The sequence below is a fragment of the Canis lupus genome, chromosome 1 (assembly GCF_048164855.1).
Source record: "Canis lupus baileyi chromosome 1, mCanLup2.hap1, whole genome shotgun sequence".
NCBI lineage: Eukaryota > Metazoa > Chordata > Mammalia > Carnivora > Canidae > Canis > Canis lupus.
This window is the reverse complement of record NC_132838.1, coordinates 71,280,601-71,300,658: the sequence shown is the minus strand read 5'-3', so window position 1 is coordinate 71,300,658 and position 20,058 is coordinate 71,280,601. Positions and strand designations below refer to the sequence as shown.

The following is a 20,058-nucleotide window of genomic DNA, read 5'->3' as shown; positions in this document are numbered from 1 at the left end:
TGCAGAAATATCTCTTTATCTCTAAATACTTTAAATGTATTTCCTAAAAACATGGTACAGTTATCAAACTCATTAACAGTGATACAATACTGTTACCTAATTATCTAAATCATGTAATCTACAGAGTACTCCACATTTCACCAATTGTCCCATCCCTTTTAGCAAAAGAAAAAAAAAAAGCGTGGTTCAGAATGAAGTCCGAGAATGTGCACTGCATTTAGTCGTCTTCAGCGTAGACCAGCTCTTTAGTCTTCCTTTATCTTTTATGACTTTGACATTTTGGAAGAGTGTGAGCCAGTTATTTTGTAGGACAGCCCAGAATTTGAGTTTGTCTGGTGTTTCTTCATGGAATGATACTCACTTTGGCAGGAATACCACAGAAGTGATGTCTTGTGTCCTCAGTGTATTACGTTAGGTATATGTAGGGAATTATTACCTTCAAGGAAATTATTATTATTTTTAAATATTTATTTATGTATTCAGAGAGAGAGAGGCAGAGACACAGGCAGAGGGAGAAGCAGGCTCCATGCAGGGAGCCCGACGTGGGACCCAATCCTGGGTCCCCAGGATCACACCCCGGGCTGCAGGCGACGCTAAACTGCTGCGCCATCGGGGCTGCCCGGAAATTATTATTTTTAAAAAAGATTTTACTTATTCACGAGAGAGAGACAGAGAGAGGCAGAGACACAGGCAGAGAGAGAAACAGGGTTCTGGGATAGAGTCCCACATCGGGCTCCGCACAGGGAGCTTGCTTCTCTCTCTGCTTGTGTCTCTGCTTCTCTCTCTGTGTCTCTCTCATGAATAAATAAAATCTTAAAAAAGGAAAAGATATTTTCCTTAATTTCTTAAAAAGTACTCTTCTATTAATAAAGATCAATAAAACAATTTGGGCAGTTTAGAAAATAATACAATTATAAAGAAAATTAAAACTACTTAACTTCCCATCTAAGATAATTACTCTTGACACTTGGCCTAATTTTTTCCTTTTTTTCTTATACACAGATATACTAAATATTAAGATGATAATACACATGTACTGAGTCCTTCATATTCTTTCAATTCTTCTTGCCAGGGCAGAGTGTTTTCCATGTTCTTAACAATGTTTTGTAAACATTTTTTATGGTTCTATTATGTTGTGTTGTCGATGCAGTACAGTGTAATCATTCCCTTAGTATTGGACCTTTACTAGATGTGAGTTCTAGAAGTGGGAACTTCAGTTAGGGCCATGAACCAGTGGTTCTCAGCTGGGCATCCTGTATCCTAGGATCCAGTTTGGGCATCATGTATCCTAGGATGCAGTTGTTACAGTGAAAGTTTCGATGGATACTTGTAATGTGAAAACAAATTGGAGTAAGGGGGGGGATCTTTTGATACATAATAACCAATCCCTGTCCTAGTAACCTGTCCGTTTACTCTGTCAGTAATAATCTATAGGAGCATTTCTTTTTTTATATTTCTTTATTTTTTTAAAGATTTTATTTATTTATTTGAGACAGATACTGAGAGAAAACATGAGCAAGGGGAAGGGCAGAAAGAGAGAGAGAAGGAGACTCCCCCCACTGAGCAGGGAGCCCGATGCGGGCTTGATCCTAGGACCCTGAGCCATCGGCAGATGCTTAACTGAGCCACCCAGGCACCCCTATGAAAGCATTTCTCATAACTCTTTCTTCAGATTTGAATATGATAGATTGAACTTTCATCTTTGCTTATTTAATATTGAGAAATTGTGTCACCTTGCATTTTCTATGATACGTATACATGTTAGAATTATAGCATCTTGAAAATCTTTTTTTTTTTTTTTTTTTTAAGAGAGCATGCATGCATGCCTGGGAGGGACAAAGGGAGAGAATCTTTTTTTTAAATTTTTTTTATTTATTCATAAGAGATAGAGAGGCAGAGACACAAGCAGAGGGAGAAACAGGCTCACCGAAGGGAGCCCAATGTGGGACTTGACCCCAGAACCCCGGGATTACGCCCTAAGCTGGAGGCAGACACCCAACTTCTGAGCACATCACACATCCAGCACAGAGCCGGTCACAGGGCTCAGTCTCACAACCCTGAGATCATGACCTGAGCTGAAATCAAGAGTTGGATGCTTAAATGGCTGAGCCACCCAGGTGCCCCTAGAATCTTGATAATCTTAACAGAGTATCTAATTCAGTCCTCTCCATGTTTATGAATAAGGGAACAAAGACCCAGAGTTGCCGTGATGAGTACTCTGGTCACAGCCAGCTCACATGGATTTTTTTATTCCACTAAGGCAGAACATGTGTGTTCACATAGAAGCAGTGTCATAAATGGTGCCGAGAGTAGCTTCCATGTGGTTCAGGTGCAGAGCTTAGCCACATCACTTGCGCATAGTCTGGGAGTGCAATTACTGTTTTTAATGCAGTAGGAGTTTTTCTTTAGGCTCCAAATAATGAGTTTAAGTGAATCTTTGAACATGGGCTATTAGGAAATTAGTCTATCTGGGTATCTTTTGACTCTCTGGCTTTTCCTGAAAGTTTACTGCTGGTCATTCAAAGTCAGTTCAAGTTCTGAGAGAATCACTTACTCAGATGTTTAATTTTTTTTCCTCCTCATAAGGGAAACATTTTTAAAAATTGGGGTAAGAAAAAAAAAATAAGAAAAAAAAAAAAAACAAAAACAAAAAAAAACAAAAAAAAAATAAAAATTGGGGTAAGATATACATAACATAAAATTTACCATTTTAACCACTTATAAATGCACGATAGTGCAGTGGCATTAAGTACATTCACATTGTTGTGCAACCATTACCACAATCCATCTCAGAACATTTTTATCTTCCCAAAGTGAAACTGTACCCATTAAATGCTAACCCTCCTTCTCTCTTCCATGAACTTCGGTCCCTTTACCTGTAAAACAGGTACTCATGTCTACTTGCTAGGGTTGCCACCAGAGAGTGGCTTACAGGGATGTACAACAGGATTCTTCACTGAAATGTTATTTTCCTTACTTTTACTTGTGAGTACATCACAAAGCTTCCTTAAGCAGAGTACAGGATTTCTCCACGCTCACTAACCTGTTAAAAAAAAAAAAAAAAATGTTTTAATGTTCCAATTTTTAGTATATATGCTGCCAACATGAGCACAAAGAAGATATATTTTATAACCAAAAGAATATAAAGAAGCAACTGAGAATATATTTAATTGAGGGTGGGGGTGTGTGTAACCTGTAGAATAAAGAAAAAAGTAGTTTAAGGGATTAAAATATCACACAAGGGCTATTTCAGGGTCAATCACTGTTATATTTCAAATGACTTTGTATTTTGCTGGTATCTGATCTAGATTACATGTAAATTCAGACCTATTCTGACTGTTGGCATTCTTTTCACGTGTTATGGTATTTCACTTCCCCTCAATATTTAGATTTTTTTTCATTTATGGCCCTGTTCAACTTCCTTGTTAAAGAATGTATTGTTACTTGAATTGTGTCATTGTTTTAGAACTCTCCTTCAGATATTCATCATATGTGTAATAGATTTTACAACAATCTCTATTTAAAATTTTTGTTTTGGAGTGCCTGGGTGGCTCAGTTGGTTAAGTGTCTTGACTCTTGATTTCATATCAGGTCATGATTTCAGGATGATGAGATCAAGCTCTGAGTGGGCTCCACAGTCAGTGGGAAGTCTGCTTGAGATTCTCTGCCTCTCCCTCTGCCCTTCCCTGCTAAGTGCACATGTGTTCACGCACACATATTCTCTCTCTCTCAAATACATAAACCTTAAAAAAAAAAAAAAGAATAGAAATTTTGTTTTGCTCAGGGGTGGAGGGAGGTTGGAGACAGAAAAGCCAACTTGGAGAATGTATTTAGGATGATGTTTCTAGTAAGAGACTTGCATAAAGTTAATAAGTGGTGCTTCTGTATTTTTTTTTCTTTTCCAATAGGAGAATGAGTTTTGTATCTTTTTCCCCACATCATATAGTAGCTTTTTAATGTAACATTTTCAGCCATAGCAGTAGACAGGAACATACCTCTGGTTTTGGTGTTTGAACCACTAATGCCACTAGAGTTCAATGAGTAATTCTTCATGATTTTAAATATTTTTAAAGCCTTGACAAATTAAAAAATACAATTTTTAAAAAATTTTATTTATTTATTCATGAGACACACGGAGAAAGAGAGGCAGAGACATAGGCAGAGGGAGAAGCAGACTCCCTGCAGGGAGTCCGATGTGGGACTTGATCCTGGGCCCCAGGATCACTCCCTGAGCCATAGGCAGACACTCAACCACTGAGCTACCCAGGCGTCCCTAAAAAATAAATTTTATCTTATTAAAGTAATATTGTAATGATGAAAAGATGGAATCCTTCCTGCAGTAGCTTCAAGCCTAATGGAGGAAAGGCTGGCCCTCATAAAAATTAACAGTGGCCAGAGACAGAGCCAAGAAGAGGTGTGAGAAGAGGGTAGGCAGTCAGGCCATGGCACCAGTGGCAGAGGAAGAAGGGAAGATTGTAGAAGACACTTGGTTCTTGGCTTAGGTACTTTTTCATGCTGTAAGTTAGGGACCATAAGAGGAGCAGGGGGTCAGCATTGGTCATGTATCTGCAGGGCCAGGGCATAGACAGAGGGTATGTCCAGGAAGAACTGGCTTTGTGGCCTAGGATCAGAGACTACGATGAAAGATGTAAGATCACGTAGTAACAGCATAGAGATGAGGACAATGTGTGCCTAGAATGGGAGTCAGGCATGCAGGGTCACGTAAGGACAATCCGATATCCAGAAGAACGAGGGAGGCAGCTGTGTGTGAAGCACGGAGACTAGTTAAATGAAAGAGGCAAGATACGGAACTGGTCCTTTCTTGTGACTCTGGAGGTGCCTACCTCTGGGAAGTGGAATTGGGTAGCTAGGGAGCAAGGGAAGTAGCTTGTGAATGTGTACTCTGTTTCAGTATGACCTGTTACAAAAATACTTTTTAAGGACAGGCAGGGAAGGAGAAGCCAGAGAGGTCAGAGGAAGATGAATGGTCACTGGTTTCAAATGATGAATGGGGTCAAATGACGTAAAGACAAAAGTTGTTGTTGGCCTTAACAACAAAGCGCTTCAGCTGTCCTTGGAAGGTCCTGTAGGGCAGCGGGGGTAGAGTTGAGGTGGTTACAGGTTCATGTTTTCAGCCCCTGTGTCACTGATGGGTTGTTTGGGAGAGGGAGATTTGGGAGGGTGCGTAACTTGAAGTTTAATTATTTCTGTTGTACAAAACATTCCAAATTTAACTTAAATACTGAATATTAGGGCTGGAATGAATCTTAGAGTTTATCTAACCTCCTCATTTTATAAGTGAGGAAACCAGATCCAGAGGGGAAAAAGGGATGTCTTTCCACAGGTTAGTGTGAGACCTGCCCAGGACTTGGTTCTCTGATCTGGCTCCCTCACCTCACAGCTATACAACTGTGGGCAAATTATCTACCTCCTTTGTGCCTCAGTTTCCTTATCTGTGGACAGTAGTTGTATACTATAGTTCTGTTTGTGAGAATTAATTCCTGTATGTGGACTACTCAGAACAGTGCCTCAGGTGAAATTTAACAGTTACTTTATTACTCCAGCCACCATTCTTTCCAATGTATTACAGCCATCATGTCTTTCTAGAATTTTTTTTCTGAAAAAAAGCCTTAGCCCTTAATCCAGTTCACCGCTTTTGATTATGCCCCTCTCTTCCTAGACCCATTGACAGGTTTGATCGGGACAGACCACTGAGAGGCCGTGGAGGCCCCAGAGGGGCCATGCGAAGCCGAGGCAGAGGTGGCCCCGGGAACAGAGCTTTTGACGGTTTTGACCAGAGAGGAAAACGAGATTTCGAGAGGTATGGTGGGAATGAGAAAATGTCAGTTCCTCTGTAACTGCCATTTTTGCTTCGTGATCTTGATAATACATGGTATGAATCTGTTTGCTATGTGTTAATATTCATTGTACTCTTATTCCTGAGGGAGCTGATTCTGGGACAGCTTTTTTGACCAACTTCTCTGATTTGGAACTACCTTCCAGTTTAAGGGAATATTCTTTCTTTCTCTAGAGCAATCAGAACTGAAGACAACATGGGTGGATGTGGAGTTCGAACCTGGGGATCAGGTAAAGATACCAGGTATGGTGCAAATGTGTGCCTTCTGTGAACCTATAGCTAAGTGGAAATCTCCGGATCTTTATTTTCCTTTTCTTTTTTTTCTTTTTTTTTTTTATTTTTATTTATTTATGATAGTCACAGAGAGAGAGAGAGAGAGGCAGAGACACAGGCAGAGAGAGAAGCAGGCTCCATGCACCGGGAGCCCGACGTGGGATTCAATCCCGGGTCTCCAGGATCGCGCCCTGGGCCAAAGGCAGGCGCCAAACTGCTGCGCCACCCAGGGATCCCCTATTTTCCTTTTCTTGAAAAGTATATCCTCTGTTGTGCTTGCAGCATCTTTGTGCTTGCGAGCCATTAAATAGAGATTCACTTTAGGCTTTTGTTTAGTGAGATGACTTGTTTATTTTATTTTATTTATTTATTTTTTTTTTATTTTATGATAGTCACAGAGAGAGAGAGAGAGAGAGAGAGGCAGAGACACAGGCAGAGGGAGAAGCAGGCTCCATGCACCGGGAGCCCGACGTGGGATTCGATCCTGGGTTTCCAGGATCGCGCCCTGGGCCAAAGGCAGGCGCTATACCGCTGCGCCACCCAGGGATCCCGAGATGACTTGTTTAAAGCATGGTTGTTATGTTGCAATTAGATTTGAAAACTACTTTTTAAAGTTCTTTTATCATATTTTAGCCAGACAAATTTGTATTTGCTCACGCCCCAGTACATGGCACTGTACATTTGCATAGGCCTCAATGCTTTCTAAATTACTGAATATTCTATATTTTCCTGTGACCTTCCCAAGTTCTTATATACATTGCATCTTGATTTTATGAAATCATTTGCAGGCCCAAGCTCAATGACAAGTTTCGCCAAAGGTTCAAATTTGACATTTTTCTGAGGCTTCTTGGTGTCTCAGATCTGTGCCAGTTTTGCTACTTAGAGGAGGTACTTGGTTCTGTTGCTTCTGTCATTTCCTAGCCACAGGGACAATGCCTTCCTGCATAGAATAGGCAGCAAGTACTTCAGGGCCCTGCCTATGTTGTAGGGCAGGCTTTCTACAAGTTTGAAGGCTTGAGAGAATCCAGGCTTCTGCTTTTCTTCTTCTGAAGAACATAAGCTTTTTACATAAACTGGTTTTCCTGAAACTTGTCCTTAAAGACAATAGTATACAAAACAATACCAAATGTAATATTGCATGTGCTACCACTGCGTATCTGTGTTGTTCTTGAAAGGAAGAAGAAACTTGCTTAATGTTTCTCAGTATAGGGCTTCATAGGATCTTGATTATGAATCTTTTGATTTTGTTTTATTTTACTTTGAAAGTATATATCTTATAAAGTAATACCTCTGAGTCACCTGATTTACTACCTTATTTGATACAGCCACTCCAGGGGCACCTGGGTGGGTCAGCCAGTTAAGTGCCTGACTCTTGGTTTCAGGTCAGGTTGTGATCTCAGGTTCCTGGCATGGAGTCCTGTGTCTGGCTCTGTGCTCAGCAGAGTCTGCTTGTGGGTTCTCTCCTTCTTCCTCTGACCCTCCCTACCCCCCACCCCCACCCCTCCCGCTTGTGCTTTCCCTCAATCTCTGTCAAAAAAAAAAATTAATTAAAATACTACCACTCCATTTCAGTTTGCATTGGAACTTAAAAATAATTTTGGCTGAAAGTGATTATGTTCCCTAAGGGGTCAGCATTGGTCTTATCACATGAAGAGGTAACCAGGTGCCAGGGGTGCCTCTGGTGGACTGGCATGTCCCAATGCTAAAATGACACACATCACATGTTATTTTGAGTTGTCTGTGAGTTATTAAGTCAAACCTCTGAGGCGGCAATAATTTGTAATTTAAAGATTTTTGGAGAGTAAGACTTGGATTTCTTTTTTTTTTTTATTTTAAGATTTTATTTATTATTTGAGAGAGAGAATGAGCTGTGGGGAGGGGTGGAAGGAGAGAGAGAGAAGCAGATTCCGTGCTGAGTGGGAAGCCCAACAGGGGCTAGATCCCAGGACCTGGAGATCATGACCTGAGCAGATGGCAGGTACTTGACCGACTGAGCCACCCAACTGCCCCAAGACTTGGATTTCTTATTTAACAAATGCAGATATGGATTTTGATCATGAAAACAGTATAGTACACTGGGGTTATATGCTGCCTTTGATTAATGAGAAAAGAGCAGAGGTGAGCCTAATGTAATAAGGCTGTTCATGGCTGGCAAGGCCAAACACTGTGTTGAAAGTTTGGGGGTTTTGGGGCACCTGGGTGGCTTAGTTGTTGAGTGTCCAACTTTTGGATTCAGCTCAGGTAGTGGGGAGCCTGCTTGAGGTTCTGTCCCTCTGCCCCTCTGCCCCTCTGTCTCTGTCTCTAAAATAAATAAATTCTTAAAAAAACTAAAGGTTTAAGGATTTTGCTGTGGTTAGTATTCCTCGTTGAAGGCATTGGCAGTGCTAACTAAAGTTATGGATAAGATGTTTTCAAAATCATACAGAGCCATTTCCAACGTTATTGGTTTTCTTCAACAGTTTGACAGTGGGTGCTTATGCTGAAAGTAGAATTTTCTCCATCTGTGGTAATTAAAAAGATATAATATCAGATCTCAGATATTTTCTTGTTACCGGTTGAAACACACCCATAAAAACACTTTTCAGTAATGGTGCCTTCCAAATTTTATTTCAAAGGGCAAGATGGTCTTATGTAATAATCAAGTAACATTCAGTTAAAATCTGTTCACTGTCATAGATTTGGGTAAGTGTGAATTCTGATTGAATTTGAACTAGATGACAAAGCCTTGAGGTATTTAACATCACTTGATGGAATGTACCTGTGCAAACAGGCATTTTCTGCATTCATATAAGTGAAATCAAAATATACACATGGCCCCTGATGCTTATCTTTCTTCTGTAAATCCAACATTGGTTTTCTACTTTCAACAAAATAACAGAATCTACTAATGTAAATTGTCGCTAATTTTGAAGCCCCATTGTTCTATAGTTTTGGTCACGTGGTTTTATAAGAGCTGTAAGCACATTAGTTTTTTGTTTTTTCATTAAATAATTTAGGTTAACAGGAGGGAGATCTGTGATTTTTTTCTCTTTGTTTAAATCAGCTGCTCAAGTTTTAGAAATGCTGGTGTTCATATAGTCAGCCCTTTTATGATTTGTAATTTTTGAAAGCTACAAACTATCAATAAACCTATGGTTTTTATCCCCTTGGTTTATTATGTTGCAAAGGGAATAAAGAGAAAGTTGGAGTAATTGCTGCTGCTTCTGCTGCTAGACTTGAGGGCTCCTGGGTGCCCAGACTCCGTGACCCTGCTGGGGTCAGGCTGATGTGCAGAGGCAGCCTTTATTGAAGGGCCTCTGCCAGCCAGAGCAGCAGCTGCATCCTTCCAAACTCAGAGTACATTTGATTTAGGACGTTTTTTAAAGTAAAAATCAATTATTTGGGGTGCCTGGATGGCTCAGTCAGATGAGCATGCAACTCTTGATCATGGGGTCATGAGTTCGAGCCCCATGTTGGGTGTAGAGATTACTAAAAAAAATAAAATTAAATATTCAAATTCTGTATTGAAAAATTCATTTTAAAGTTCAATACAATAGCTTTGCATTGTGAATAAGAAGTTTAAATGTAAAAAAGTCAATTCTGTTATTACAGTTTATCTTTCTTTTAAAGAATAGCTTATGTTGTGATATTTTTTCATAACGGAAGATGGAAAAGTGCTGGATTCTGCATGTAGAGTATGAAATGTTTCTAATGAATACACTTATATTGACTAATTTTTAGCATTTTCCTGAAAATGAAATTTCTTTTGCTGAGACTGCTTTTTTCTAAAGTAATATTCAGATAGGATTAACATTAACATAAAAAGGGAAAATTAAGATCATGTGTATTAGAATTCAAATTGTGTCTCACTGTTCTGTAATTTCCAATTTATAGATTGTATTTAGATGTGACAGTATATAAATTGATGTTTCAGAGACTGACTTTTCTGGCACAGCTATCACCAGCCTGTGTGTATTCTGTACACTCATTTTTGTGGAATGTATTCATCATTTTTTAAAAGTTTGATATGGCGTATTCTTGTGTATTGTGAGTCATTTAACACTTGTAGGTTGAGAATTTTTTTTAAAATTTATTGTTGACATACAACATTGTATTAACTTGAGGTACATAACAGTGATTTACCAATTAGATACATTATGAAATGCAAACCATGCTAAGTGGAGTTCTCATCTGTCACCACCATAAAAGGTATTACGGTATTATTTATATTCCCTATGCTGTACTTTTCATCTCCATGACCTTGTTATTTTAAAACTGGATTTTACACCTCTTAATCCCCTTCATTTATTTCACCCATCCTCCTCCACCCCTTTGCCCCTGTAGGAACCACCAGTTCTCTGTTTTTATGAGTCTTCATTTGTTTTGTGTTTTAGATGACACACATGAGTGACATCATATGTATTTGTCTTTCTCTGACTTATTTCACTTAGCATAATACTTTCAGGTCACAAATGGCAAGATTTTATTCTTTATGGCTGAGTAATATCCCACTGTGTGTATACAGTACATCTTCTTTATCCAATCATCTATCAGTGGGCACTTAGGTTTCTTCCATATTTTGACTATTGTAGACAATGTTGCAATAAACATAGGGGTGCATATATCTTTTAAATTTAATCTTTTGGGGCACCTGAGTGGCTCAGTTAGTTAAGTGTCTGATTTGTGATTTTGACTCAGGTTATGGTCTTATCAGTCATGGGATAAAGCCCTGCATCAAGCTCCACACTTGGCAGGGAGTCTGCTTGGGATCCTATCTCTCTCCCTTGCCCCTCCCTCTACTTGCACTCATGCATGCGTGTGCACTCTCTCAAATCTTTAAAATAAATAAATTTATCTTTCCATTTACTGGTGGTAAATATCCAAAGTGGCGTTGCTAGATCATATTGTAATTCTATTTTCATTGTTTGAGGAACCTCTATATTATTTGCCATAGTGGCTGCATAAATTTACATTCTCACCAGCAATGCACAAGGATTCCCTTTCTCCACATCCTCAGCAACAACTGTTGTTGCATGTCTTTTTGATACTACCTATTCCAACTGTGTGAGATTATATCTCATTGTGGTTTTAATTTCTGCATTTCCCTAATGATGAGTGGTGTTGAGCATCTTTTCATGTGTCTGTTGGTCATCTGAATGTCTTCTTTGGAGAACGTCTAGTCAACTCCTCTGCCTGTTTTTAAATTGACTGTTGGTTTTTTTGGTGTTGAGTTGTATAAGTTCTTTCTATATTTTGGATATTGACTCACTTTTGGGTATATCATTTTCAAAGATCTTCTCCCATTCAGTAGGTTGCCTTTACATTTTCTTAATGTTTTCTTTCACTGTGCAAAAGCTTTTTATTTAGTTCAATGTAGACCCAATGGTCTATTTTTGCTTTTGTTTCCCTTGGCTGAGGAGAGAGATACAGGAAAATATTGCTAAACAGATGTCTCAGAGTTTACTGCATATGGTTTCTCTCTCTCTCTCTCTCTCTCTCTCTCTCTTTTTGAAATTTTATGGTTTGAGTTTTTACATTCAGGTCTTTAATCCATTTTGATTTTATTTTTCTGTATGATGTAAGAAAGTGGTCCAGTTTCATCCTTTTGCATGTAGCTGTCCAGTTTTCCCAACACAGTTTGTTGAAGAGGCTGTCTTTTCCCCATTGTATATTCTTGCCTCCTTTGTCATAGACTAATTGACTGTATATGCATGGGTTTAGTTTTGGGCTCTCTTCTGTTACATTGATCTGTATCTTTATTTGTGTGCCAATGCTATATACTGTTTTGTTATTATAGCTTTGTAGTATAGTTTGAAATCTGAGATTGTAGCTTTGTGTTTCTTTCTCAAAAGTGCTTTGTCAGGGGCACCTGGGTGGCTTGGTTGGTTAAGCATCTGCCTTCAACTCAGGTCATGATCTCCAAGTGTTGGGATCCAGCCCTGTATCAGACTCCCTGCTCACTGGGGGTCTGCTTCTCACTCTCCCTCTGCCCCTCCCCGCTCTATCTCCTGCGCTCTTTCTCTCTCAAATAAATAAAATCTTAAAAAAAAAAAAAAGGAGGGCTTTGCTATTCGGGGTCTTTCATTGTTCCATACTTGTTTAGGGTTATTTTAGTTTTGTGAAAAATACCATTGCCATTTTGATAGGGATTGCATTGAATCTGTAGATTGCTTTGGATAGAGTTGACATTCTAACTATTCTTCCAATCCATGAGAATAGAGTATTTCATTTATTTGTGTTGTCTTCAGTTTCTTTTGTCGGTGTCTTATAATTTTCAGAGTACAGGTTTTTCACCTTCTTGGTTCAGTTTATTCATAGGCATTTTATTCCTTTTAATGCAATTGTAAATGGGATTGTTTTTTAATGTCTCTGCTAATTCATTATAATATATAGGAATTCAGGGGTACCTAAGTGGCTTAGTGGTTGAGCATCTGCCTTTGGCTCAGATTGTGATCCCAGGGTCCGGGGAATAAGTCCCACATCGGGCTCCCTGCAAGGAGACTGCTTCTCCCTCTGCCTATGTCTCTGCCTCTCTCTCTGTGTCTCTCATGAATAAATAAAATCTTAAAAAAATATATGTATATTATATATTCTTTAAAGTATATATATTATACATATATGTATAATATATCATATGTATAATATATGTATATATATGAATGCAACAGATTTCTGTATGTTCATTTTGTATCCTGCAACTTTACTGATATCATTTATTCTAATATTTTTTTCGTGGGTAACGTAGGGTTTCCTATATGCAGTATCATGTCATCTGCAAATAGTGACAGTTTTATTTCTTACCTGTTTGGATGCCTTTTATTTCCTTTTCTTGTCTGATTGGTATAGCTAGGACTTTCCATACTATGTTGAATAAAAGTGGTGAGAATGGACATCCTTATCTTGTTTCTGAAGTTAGAGGAAATGTTTTTAGTTTTTCACTGTTGAGTATGATGTTAGCTGTGAGTTTTTCATATATGGCCTTTATTATGTTGAGGTATGTTCCTTCTCTACCCATTTTGTTAAGAGTTTTAATCATAAATGGATGTTGAATTCCATGAAATACTTTTGAGATCTTTGCATCTTCATGTTGTTAATGTATCATGTTGATTCATCTGTAGGTATTAAATCATCCTTGTGCACTTGGAATAAATCCAGTGTGATGGTGGTAAATGATCCTTTTAATGTATTGTTGAATGCTGTTTGTTTACATTTTGTTAAGGATTTTTACATCTATGCTCATCAGGGATATTGGCCTGTAATTCTTTCTGTAGTGTCTTTGTTTTGATTTTAGTATAAGGGTAGTATTGGCCTCATAGAATGAATTTTTTTTTAGTTTTTTTTTTATTTCTTTTTATTGGAATTCAATTTGCCAACATATAGAATAACACCTAGTGCTCATCCCAGCAAGTGCCCCCCTCAGTGCCCATCACCCAGTCACCCCAACCCCCCGCCCATTTCCCTTTCCACCACCCCTCGTTCGTTTCCCAGAGTTAGGAGTCTCTCATGTTCTGTCTCCCTCTCCGATATTTCCCACTCATTTTCTCTCCTTTCCCCTTTATTCCCTTTCACTGTTTTTTATATTCCCCAAATGAATGAGACCATATAATGTTTGTCCTTCTCTGATTGACTTATTTCACTCAGCATAATACCCTCCCGTTCCATCCATGTTGAAGCAAATGGTGGGTATTTGTCATTTCTAATGGCTGAGTAATATTCCATTGTATACATAAACCACATCTTCTTTATCCATTCATCATTCGATGGACCCCGAGGCTCCTTCCACAGTTTGGCTATTGTGGACATTGCTGCTATAAACATCGGGGTGCAGGTGTCCCAGCATTTCACTGCATCTGTATCTTTGGGATAAAGACCCAGACCTTTTCTGGGTCATAGGGAAGATCTATTTTTAACTCTTTGAGGAACCTCCACAGTTTTCCAGAGTGGCTGCACCAGTTCACATTCCCACCAACAGTGCAAGAGGGTTCCCGTTTCTCCACATCCTCTCCAACATTTGTTGTTTCCTGCCTTGTTAATTTTCCCCATTCTTACTGGTGTGAGGTGGTATCTCATTGTGGTTTTGATTTGTATTTCCCTGATGGCAAGTGATGCGGAGCATTTTCTCATGTGCTTGTTGGCCATGTCTTCATAGAATGAATTTGAAGCATTTCTTCCTCTTCTATTTTTTGGAATAGTTTGAGAAGGATAGATATTATCTCTTCTTTAAATATTTGACAGAGGGGCACCTAGGTCGCTCAGTTGGTTAAGTGTCTGCCTTGGGCTCAGGTCATGGTCCTGTGGTCCTGAGATCAATCCTCAGGTAGGGGCTCTCTGCTCAGCCAGCAATCTGCTTCTTCCTTTGCACCTGCCCCTGTTCATGCTCTCTCTCCCTCTCTCAAATAAATAAATAAATAAATAAATAAATAAATAAATAAATAAATAAATAAAATATTTTGAAAAATAAATATTTAATAGAATTTACCTGTGAAGCCTCTACTCCTAGAGTTTTTTTGATTACTAACTCAATTTCATTACCAATAATTGTCCAGTTACAGATTTTTTATTTCTTCCTGATTCAGCTTGGATGATTATATGTTTCTAGGAATTTATCCCTTTCTTCTAGTTGTCCAATTTGTTGGTGTTTAATTTTTTTGTAGTACTCTCTTATGACTCTTTATATTTCTGTGGTATCAGTTGTAACTTCTCTTACATTTGTGATTTATTTATTTGGGTCCTCTCCCCCTCCCTTGATGAATCTGGCTAAAGGTTTATCAATTTTATTTATCTTTTCAAAGAACCAGCTCTTGGTTTCATGGATCTTTCCATTGTGCTTTTTGTCTCTATTTCATTTATTTCTGTTCTCATCTTTATTATTTCTTTTCTTTTACTCCTTTGAGCTTTGTTCCTCTTTTTCTAGTTCCTTTAGGTGTAGAGTTAAATTGAGATTTTTCTTGTTTTTTTTTTGAGGTGGGCCTGTATCATCATAAACTTCCCTCTTAGAACCGCTTTTGGTGTGTCCCAAAGATTTTGGACAGTTGTGAGGTTTTTTTGTTGTTGTTGCTGTTTTTAAAGATTTTATTTATTAGAGAAAGGGAGAGAGTGAGCATGGGAGCATGCACATGTGTGTGGGGAGGGGCAGAGGGAGATGAAGAAGCAGGCTCCCCAAGAGTGGGGAGCCCAACTCAGGATCTCAGTGCCAGGACCCTAGGATTATGACCTGAGCCCAGGACAGGCACTTAACCGACTGAGTCCCCCAGGTGCCCCTGGACCATTGTGTTTTCATTTCATTAGTCTCAAGGTATTTTTTATTTCCTCTTTGATTTCTTCGTTGACCCATTGATTTTTTAGTAGCTTGTTGCTTAGCATCCACGTTTGTGTTTTTTCCAGTCTTATTATGGTCATTGATTTTTGGTTTTATGTTGTTGTCATGAGAAAAAGATGCTTGATATGATTTCAGTCTTTTAAATTCATGACCTGTTTTGTGCCTAATGTGATTTATCCTGGAGAATGTTTCATGTATACTTGAAAATAATGTATAGTCTGCTGTTTGGGATGGTTTGTTCTATATCTGTTAAATCCATCTGGTCTAATGTGTCTTTCAAAGCCACTGATTGATTTTCTGTCTGGATGATCTATCCATTAATGTAAGTCAGGGGTTGAAGTCTTGTACTATTATTGTATCACTGTTGAGTTCTCCTTTTATGTCTGTTAACGTTTACTTTATATGTTTAGGTGCTCCTGTGTTGAGTGCATACATATTTATAATCATTCTTTTCTTAGATCTCTTTATCATTCTGTAATACCCTTTCCCTCTTGTTACAGTTTTTGTTCTAAAGTCTGTTTTATCTGATGTATTTTATTTTTTGCTTCTATTTACATGGCAAATGTTTTTTCCATCTCTTCACTTTCAGCCTGTGTATGTCTTTAGGTCTGAGTGAGTCTCTTATAGGCAGCATATAGATAGGTCTTGTTTTTTATCCATTCAGTCACCTTATATCCTTTATTGGAGTATTTAGTCCACTTACATTTAAAGTAATTATTGATAGGTATGCATTACTGCCATTTTATTAATCATTTTCTGTTTTTTTTTTAATTTCTTTTGCTTTCTTCCCTTGTGATTTGATGACTTTCTTAATATTATGTTTGGGTTCTTTTCTCTTTATTTTTTGTGTATCTATTACAAGTTTTTGGTTTGTGGTAACTGTCAGGTTCATATATAATATCCTATGTATTTAGCAATGTCTATGTTATCGATGGTTGCTTATATTTGAACATATTCTAAAAGCACATGTTGAGAAATTTTATGGCTCCTGTTGATACTTGGAATTTTCTAGGACAGTAAGTTTTAAATAATTATTCTGGTCATTTATAATCTGTTTTTAATTTTAGGCCATTCATAGAAACTTCTATTTCTAAAAGTACTTATCACATTTTTCAAATAATTTCAAAGGATTAGCAGTTTTCTCATTTTCATTTTGATGTGGATTACCTGTATGTGTATATAATTCCTTGAATGATATTTACTTAAGCAAAAGGATATTGAAATGTATTTTTTCTATCTCAAATATGTAAGAGCACTGATGTGAACATATTTGTGTGACCAGAACGATTCTCACTGCTTTTCAGTGACATGGAGCAGACTGCACCAATGGAAGAGATCACAGCGGTAGAAGAGTCCCCAGGCCCTCTGGAGGAGGAATCTCCAGACAAGTGGGTACTTTATTAATTTCTCCATGGGTTGTTGGTGGCCTTCTTCTTAATAATTTCAGAGAGTCCTTCATGGAGCAGGAAACTCAACCTTTAATTATGTCACAGAAGGTTGACCTTAATGTGTTAATGGATAACTGAACTCATTAAGAATTCAAATAATCTAATGAATGATCATTAATGATAATTAATGAGTTAAATTTAGGTATTCCACCAATGCCCACATCTTTTCTGTCAGCAGTTTGTGCTATAATTAGCCTTCCTCTTATCAGTGCCCTTATCTCTTTTCTTTTTATTCTGAGTCCATCCTCCCTCTTTTCTTCACAGAGCTTAGGTCCCTGGTCCACCTCTAGCATCCTCTCCCAGTCCTTTAACTCCCTTGCCCTTGGGTCTTTTGTCGTGCCTTGCTAGTAAAACCCACCTCCTGGATGACTGCTAACGTCGGCTTTCTCTCTGCCTGCATTCACAGGCCAAGCACCGCGCCTCACTCAGTATAGCCCACAGGAACCCCTATAAATTCTTGATTCCCTGCATTCTGAAACGAGCCTTCAGCACTGCCCAGCATTCCTCTATTCTTAGGTTCACTCAGTCTCCCAGCATCTACAATAATCAGTTCCGTCCTTTGTGTTTCCTCAAAGCGCCAACACTGCCTCACTTTCCCCTTCCCCCGTCCTTCCCATACCACATCTCCTCTTTCATTTTCTGGATACAGCTTTGCCTCCCATGTCACACAGAAATTGAGAGCCATCAGATGGGAACTTTATCACCCTCCCAGTCTTAAAGGTACAAACCGGCCTGCACCTGCATGCCTCTGAACCTTCCTCCCCTGTGGTAATATAGAGGCACCGTCTCTCCTGCCACTTGGTCAGGCTTTGTATCCTGTTCCTGTGCAGAAACCTCACCCTGGCAGCTCCTTCCTTTTGAGATATATTCACCTTCCTTCCACCTTTGGTCTTCATCACCAGTTTAAACATGTTCAGCGTCTCCTAGTTTAAATCTGCTGCTCTTGCCCCACATTCTCACTCTGCTACCTTTTTCAGAGTTGTATATACTCTTTCTTCATTTCCTGTCCCCTCACTTAAGCCTTACTTCACTCCAGGTCTGGCCCTGTCCCCACTGCCCTTTGGAAACAGTCACCACATGTCTCCAGATCTAATAGATGTTTCCCTCAGCATCTTGCTTGACCTGTCGGAGCATTTGGCTTTATTTTCTTAAGCTCGCCATCCTTGGTTTCGGTGATATCTGTACTCTTCTTGTTTTCCTTCTGCCTCTCAGTTGGCAGCCCTGGTGGCGCAGTGGTTTAGCGCCGCCTGCAGCACGGGGTGTGATCATGGAGGCTTGGGATCGAGTCCCATGTCGGGCTCCTTCTGCCTCTCAGTTCCTCCTTTGCAGACTCATCCTTGTCTTTCTGGTCTTTTAAAATATCAAGCCCTCAGGGCTCTGCCATAGGCCCTCTTTTTTAGTGTCTTTTATACGATTTCATGCACCTCTGCAGGTTGAATCATCATTTATATGAGGACTCCAGACTGTACACCTCTGGCTCCCACCTTCAGTGTGGGCTTTGGGTGTGTATATCTAGCTGCCTACTGTGGGCAGCTCCCCGTGGATATCGCAAATGCTGCTCCTGCTTCACATGTCCAGGAGAAGTCCAGAAACTTCAGTCCTTATTAGGTGTTTCCATTTTGTGGAACAACCCATTCTCATCCATCGAGTTGCACAAATCAGAAACCTAGGAGTCATCCCTGAGACTTCCTTCTGGAAACTTCCTTCTTCCCCCAAATCCAGTCTGTCACTCTGCCCTGATGATAGGTACCTTCTCATCTCCTCTCATCTCCACTCATAATCGTCCTTTTAACCAATCTGTCACTGTAGCTCCTGACGTGGTTTCCTGCTTTCTCACCTTCAGCCAGCCTTTTCCATACCACAGTGGCTTTCACACTAGCATTCTTGTTGTCATGTCCTCGTCCCTGGTGCAAGACCCCAGTGGCTTGCTGTTCTTTTCCTGTCCCTTGATCAGACCTGCACGGTCCTACATGGCCTGTCCCCCTCAGAACCCTCAAGTGCAGCCGCTCGTTGCCTTCTGTGGGTTCAGCACGTGGCCCTATCTGGTGTTCTCAAGCACTTTTCTCAAACCCTCTCCAACACATGTCTGAGTGCTTCTGCAAGTGCTGTTGCCATTTCTTTTTTCCATACCTTTCTTCCAAACCCCCTTCTCCCATTTAACTCTTACTCATTTACCTGCAATGAGGCAAGGTGTCTAGTGGTTAAGAGCATGGACCCCTGGCCAGCATGTGGGTTCACATCCCCAGCTCTGCCACTTGCTAGTTTGGGCAAATGGAAATAAGAATAGTACCTACATCTTAGTGTTGCTATAAGGATTGTGTGTGTGTGTGTGTGTGTGTGTGTGTGTGTCACATGGGGTACCTGGCATGTAGTTAATGCTAAATAAATATCTGCTATTATTATTTTCCTTATTGCAAGAGTAAAATGCTGCATTGATTGATTATGAAAGGTGTTCATCTACTATTCAGAACAACAAAGAAATAGAATTAAAGAAATAAACAATATGAGTATTTAGATAGTTACCTAAGGAAGTAGATTCATAGTTTATATGAATGTTGAGAAAATGAATTAACTAGATACCTTCAGGAAAAATTGTATCTTTTTTGAGCCAATAAAACATTTATGCAAATTCAGACTATGTAAGGCAGAATAATAAGGAGTAAATTATAGCATAACTCTTATCTGTGGAATTGATTAAGGTACTCTAACTTTCATAATATTAGACAAAATAATTCAGTTGGTAACTCTGAAAGACAGAATACTATTTAATGATTTTGTGGCAGTCTCCTTGTCTACAGTATCCTAGCAGAGCTAGCTGACAAACCCCCTCTCTCCTCTCTGCTGACTGCAGTGGACAGTGAGCATCCAGTAGGAGTTGCAGGACCTGCGCACCCTTGAGCAGCTGCATGGCAGTCTGGTGGCTGACTGTGCTATGAAATTCTTGCTTCTGCACTGCCCTGTCAAACTGTAAAGTTATCACTAAAATTCCTAATAAAACAGGTACAATTTTTTGATAATTTCAAAATTAGGTTTGTATTTGAGATGTACATCCGATGATGGTGATGCTCTCTGATCTGAGCTTTATCTGAATGCTGATCTAACACTCAAGCTTTCAGCACCCAGCCAAAATGTATATTCAGTGTACCTCTCGGTTAGAACTTCCTTCTAACCTCTCGGGTTAG

At 39.2% G+C, this 20,058-nt stretch overlaps 1 protein-coding gene across 2 annotated transcripts in view; it reads left to right on the top strand.

Annotated features, from left to right (window-relative positions):
* The window catches only part of HABP4 (hyaluronan binding protein 4), a 42,883-nt gene that overhangs the window by 6,659 nt on the left and 16,166 nt on the right, over positions 1–20,058 (top strand). For both annotated transcript variants that reach the window (XM_072834367.1, XM_072834357.1), the window contains exons 3-5: positions 5,681–5,821; positions 6,032–6,100; positions 16,733–16,816. In XM_072834367.1, the coding sequence (XP_072690468.1) occupies positions 5,681–5,821; positions 6,032–6,100; positions 16,733–16,816 (294 nt within the window). The remainder of the gene's footprint in view (positions 1–5,680; positions 5,822–6,031; positions 6,101–16,732; positions 16,817–20,058) is intronic.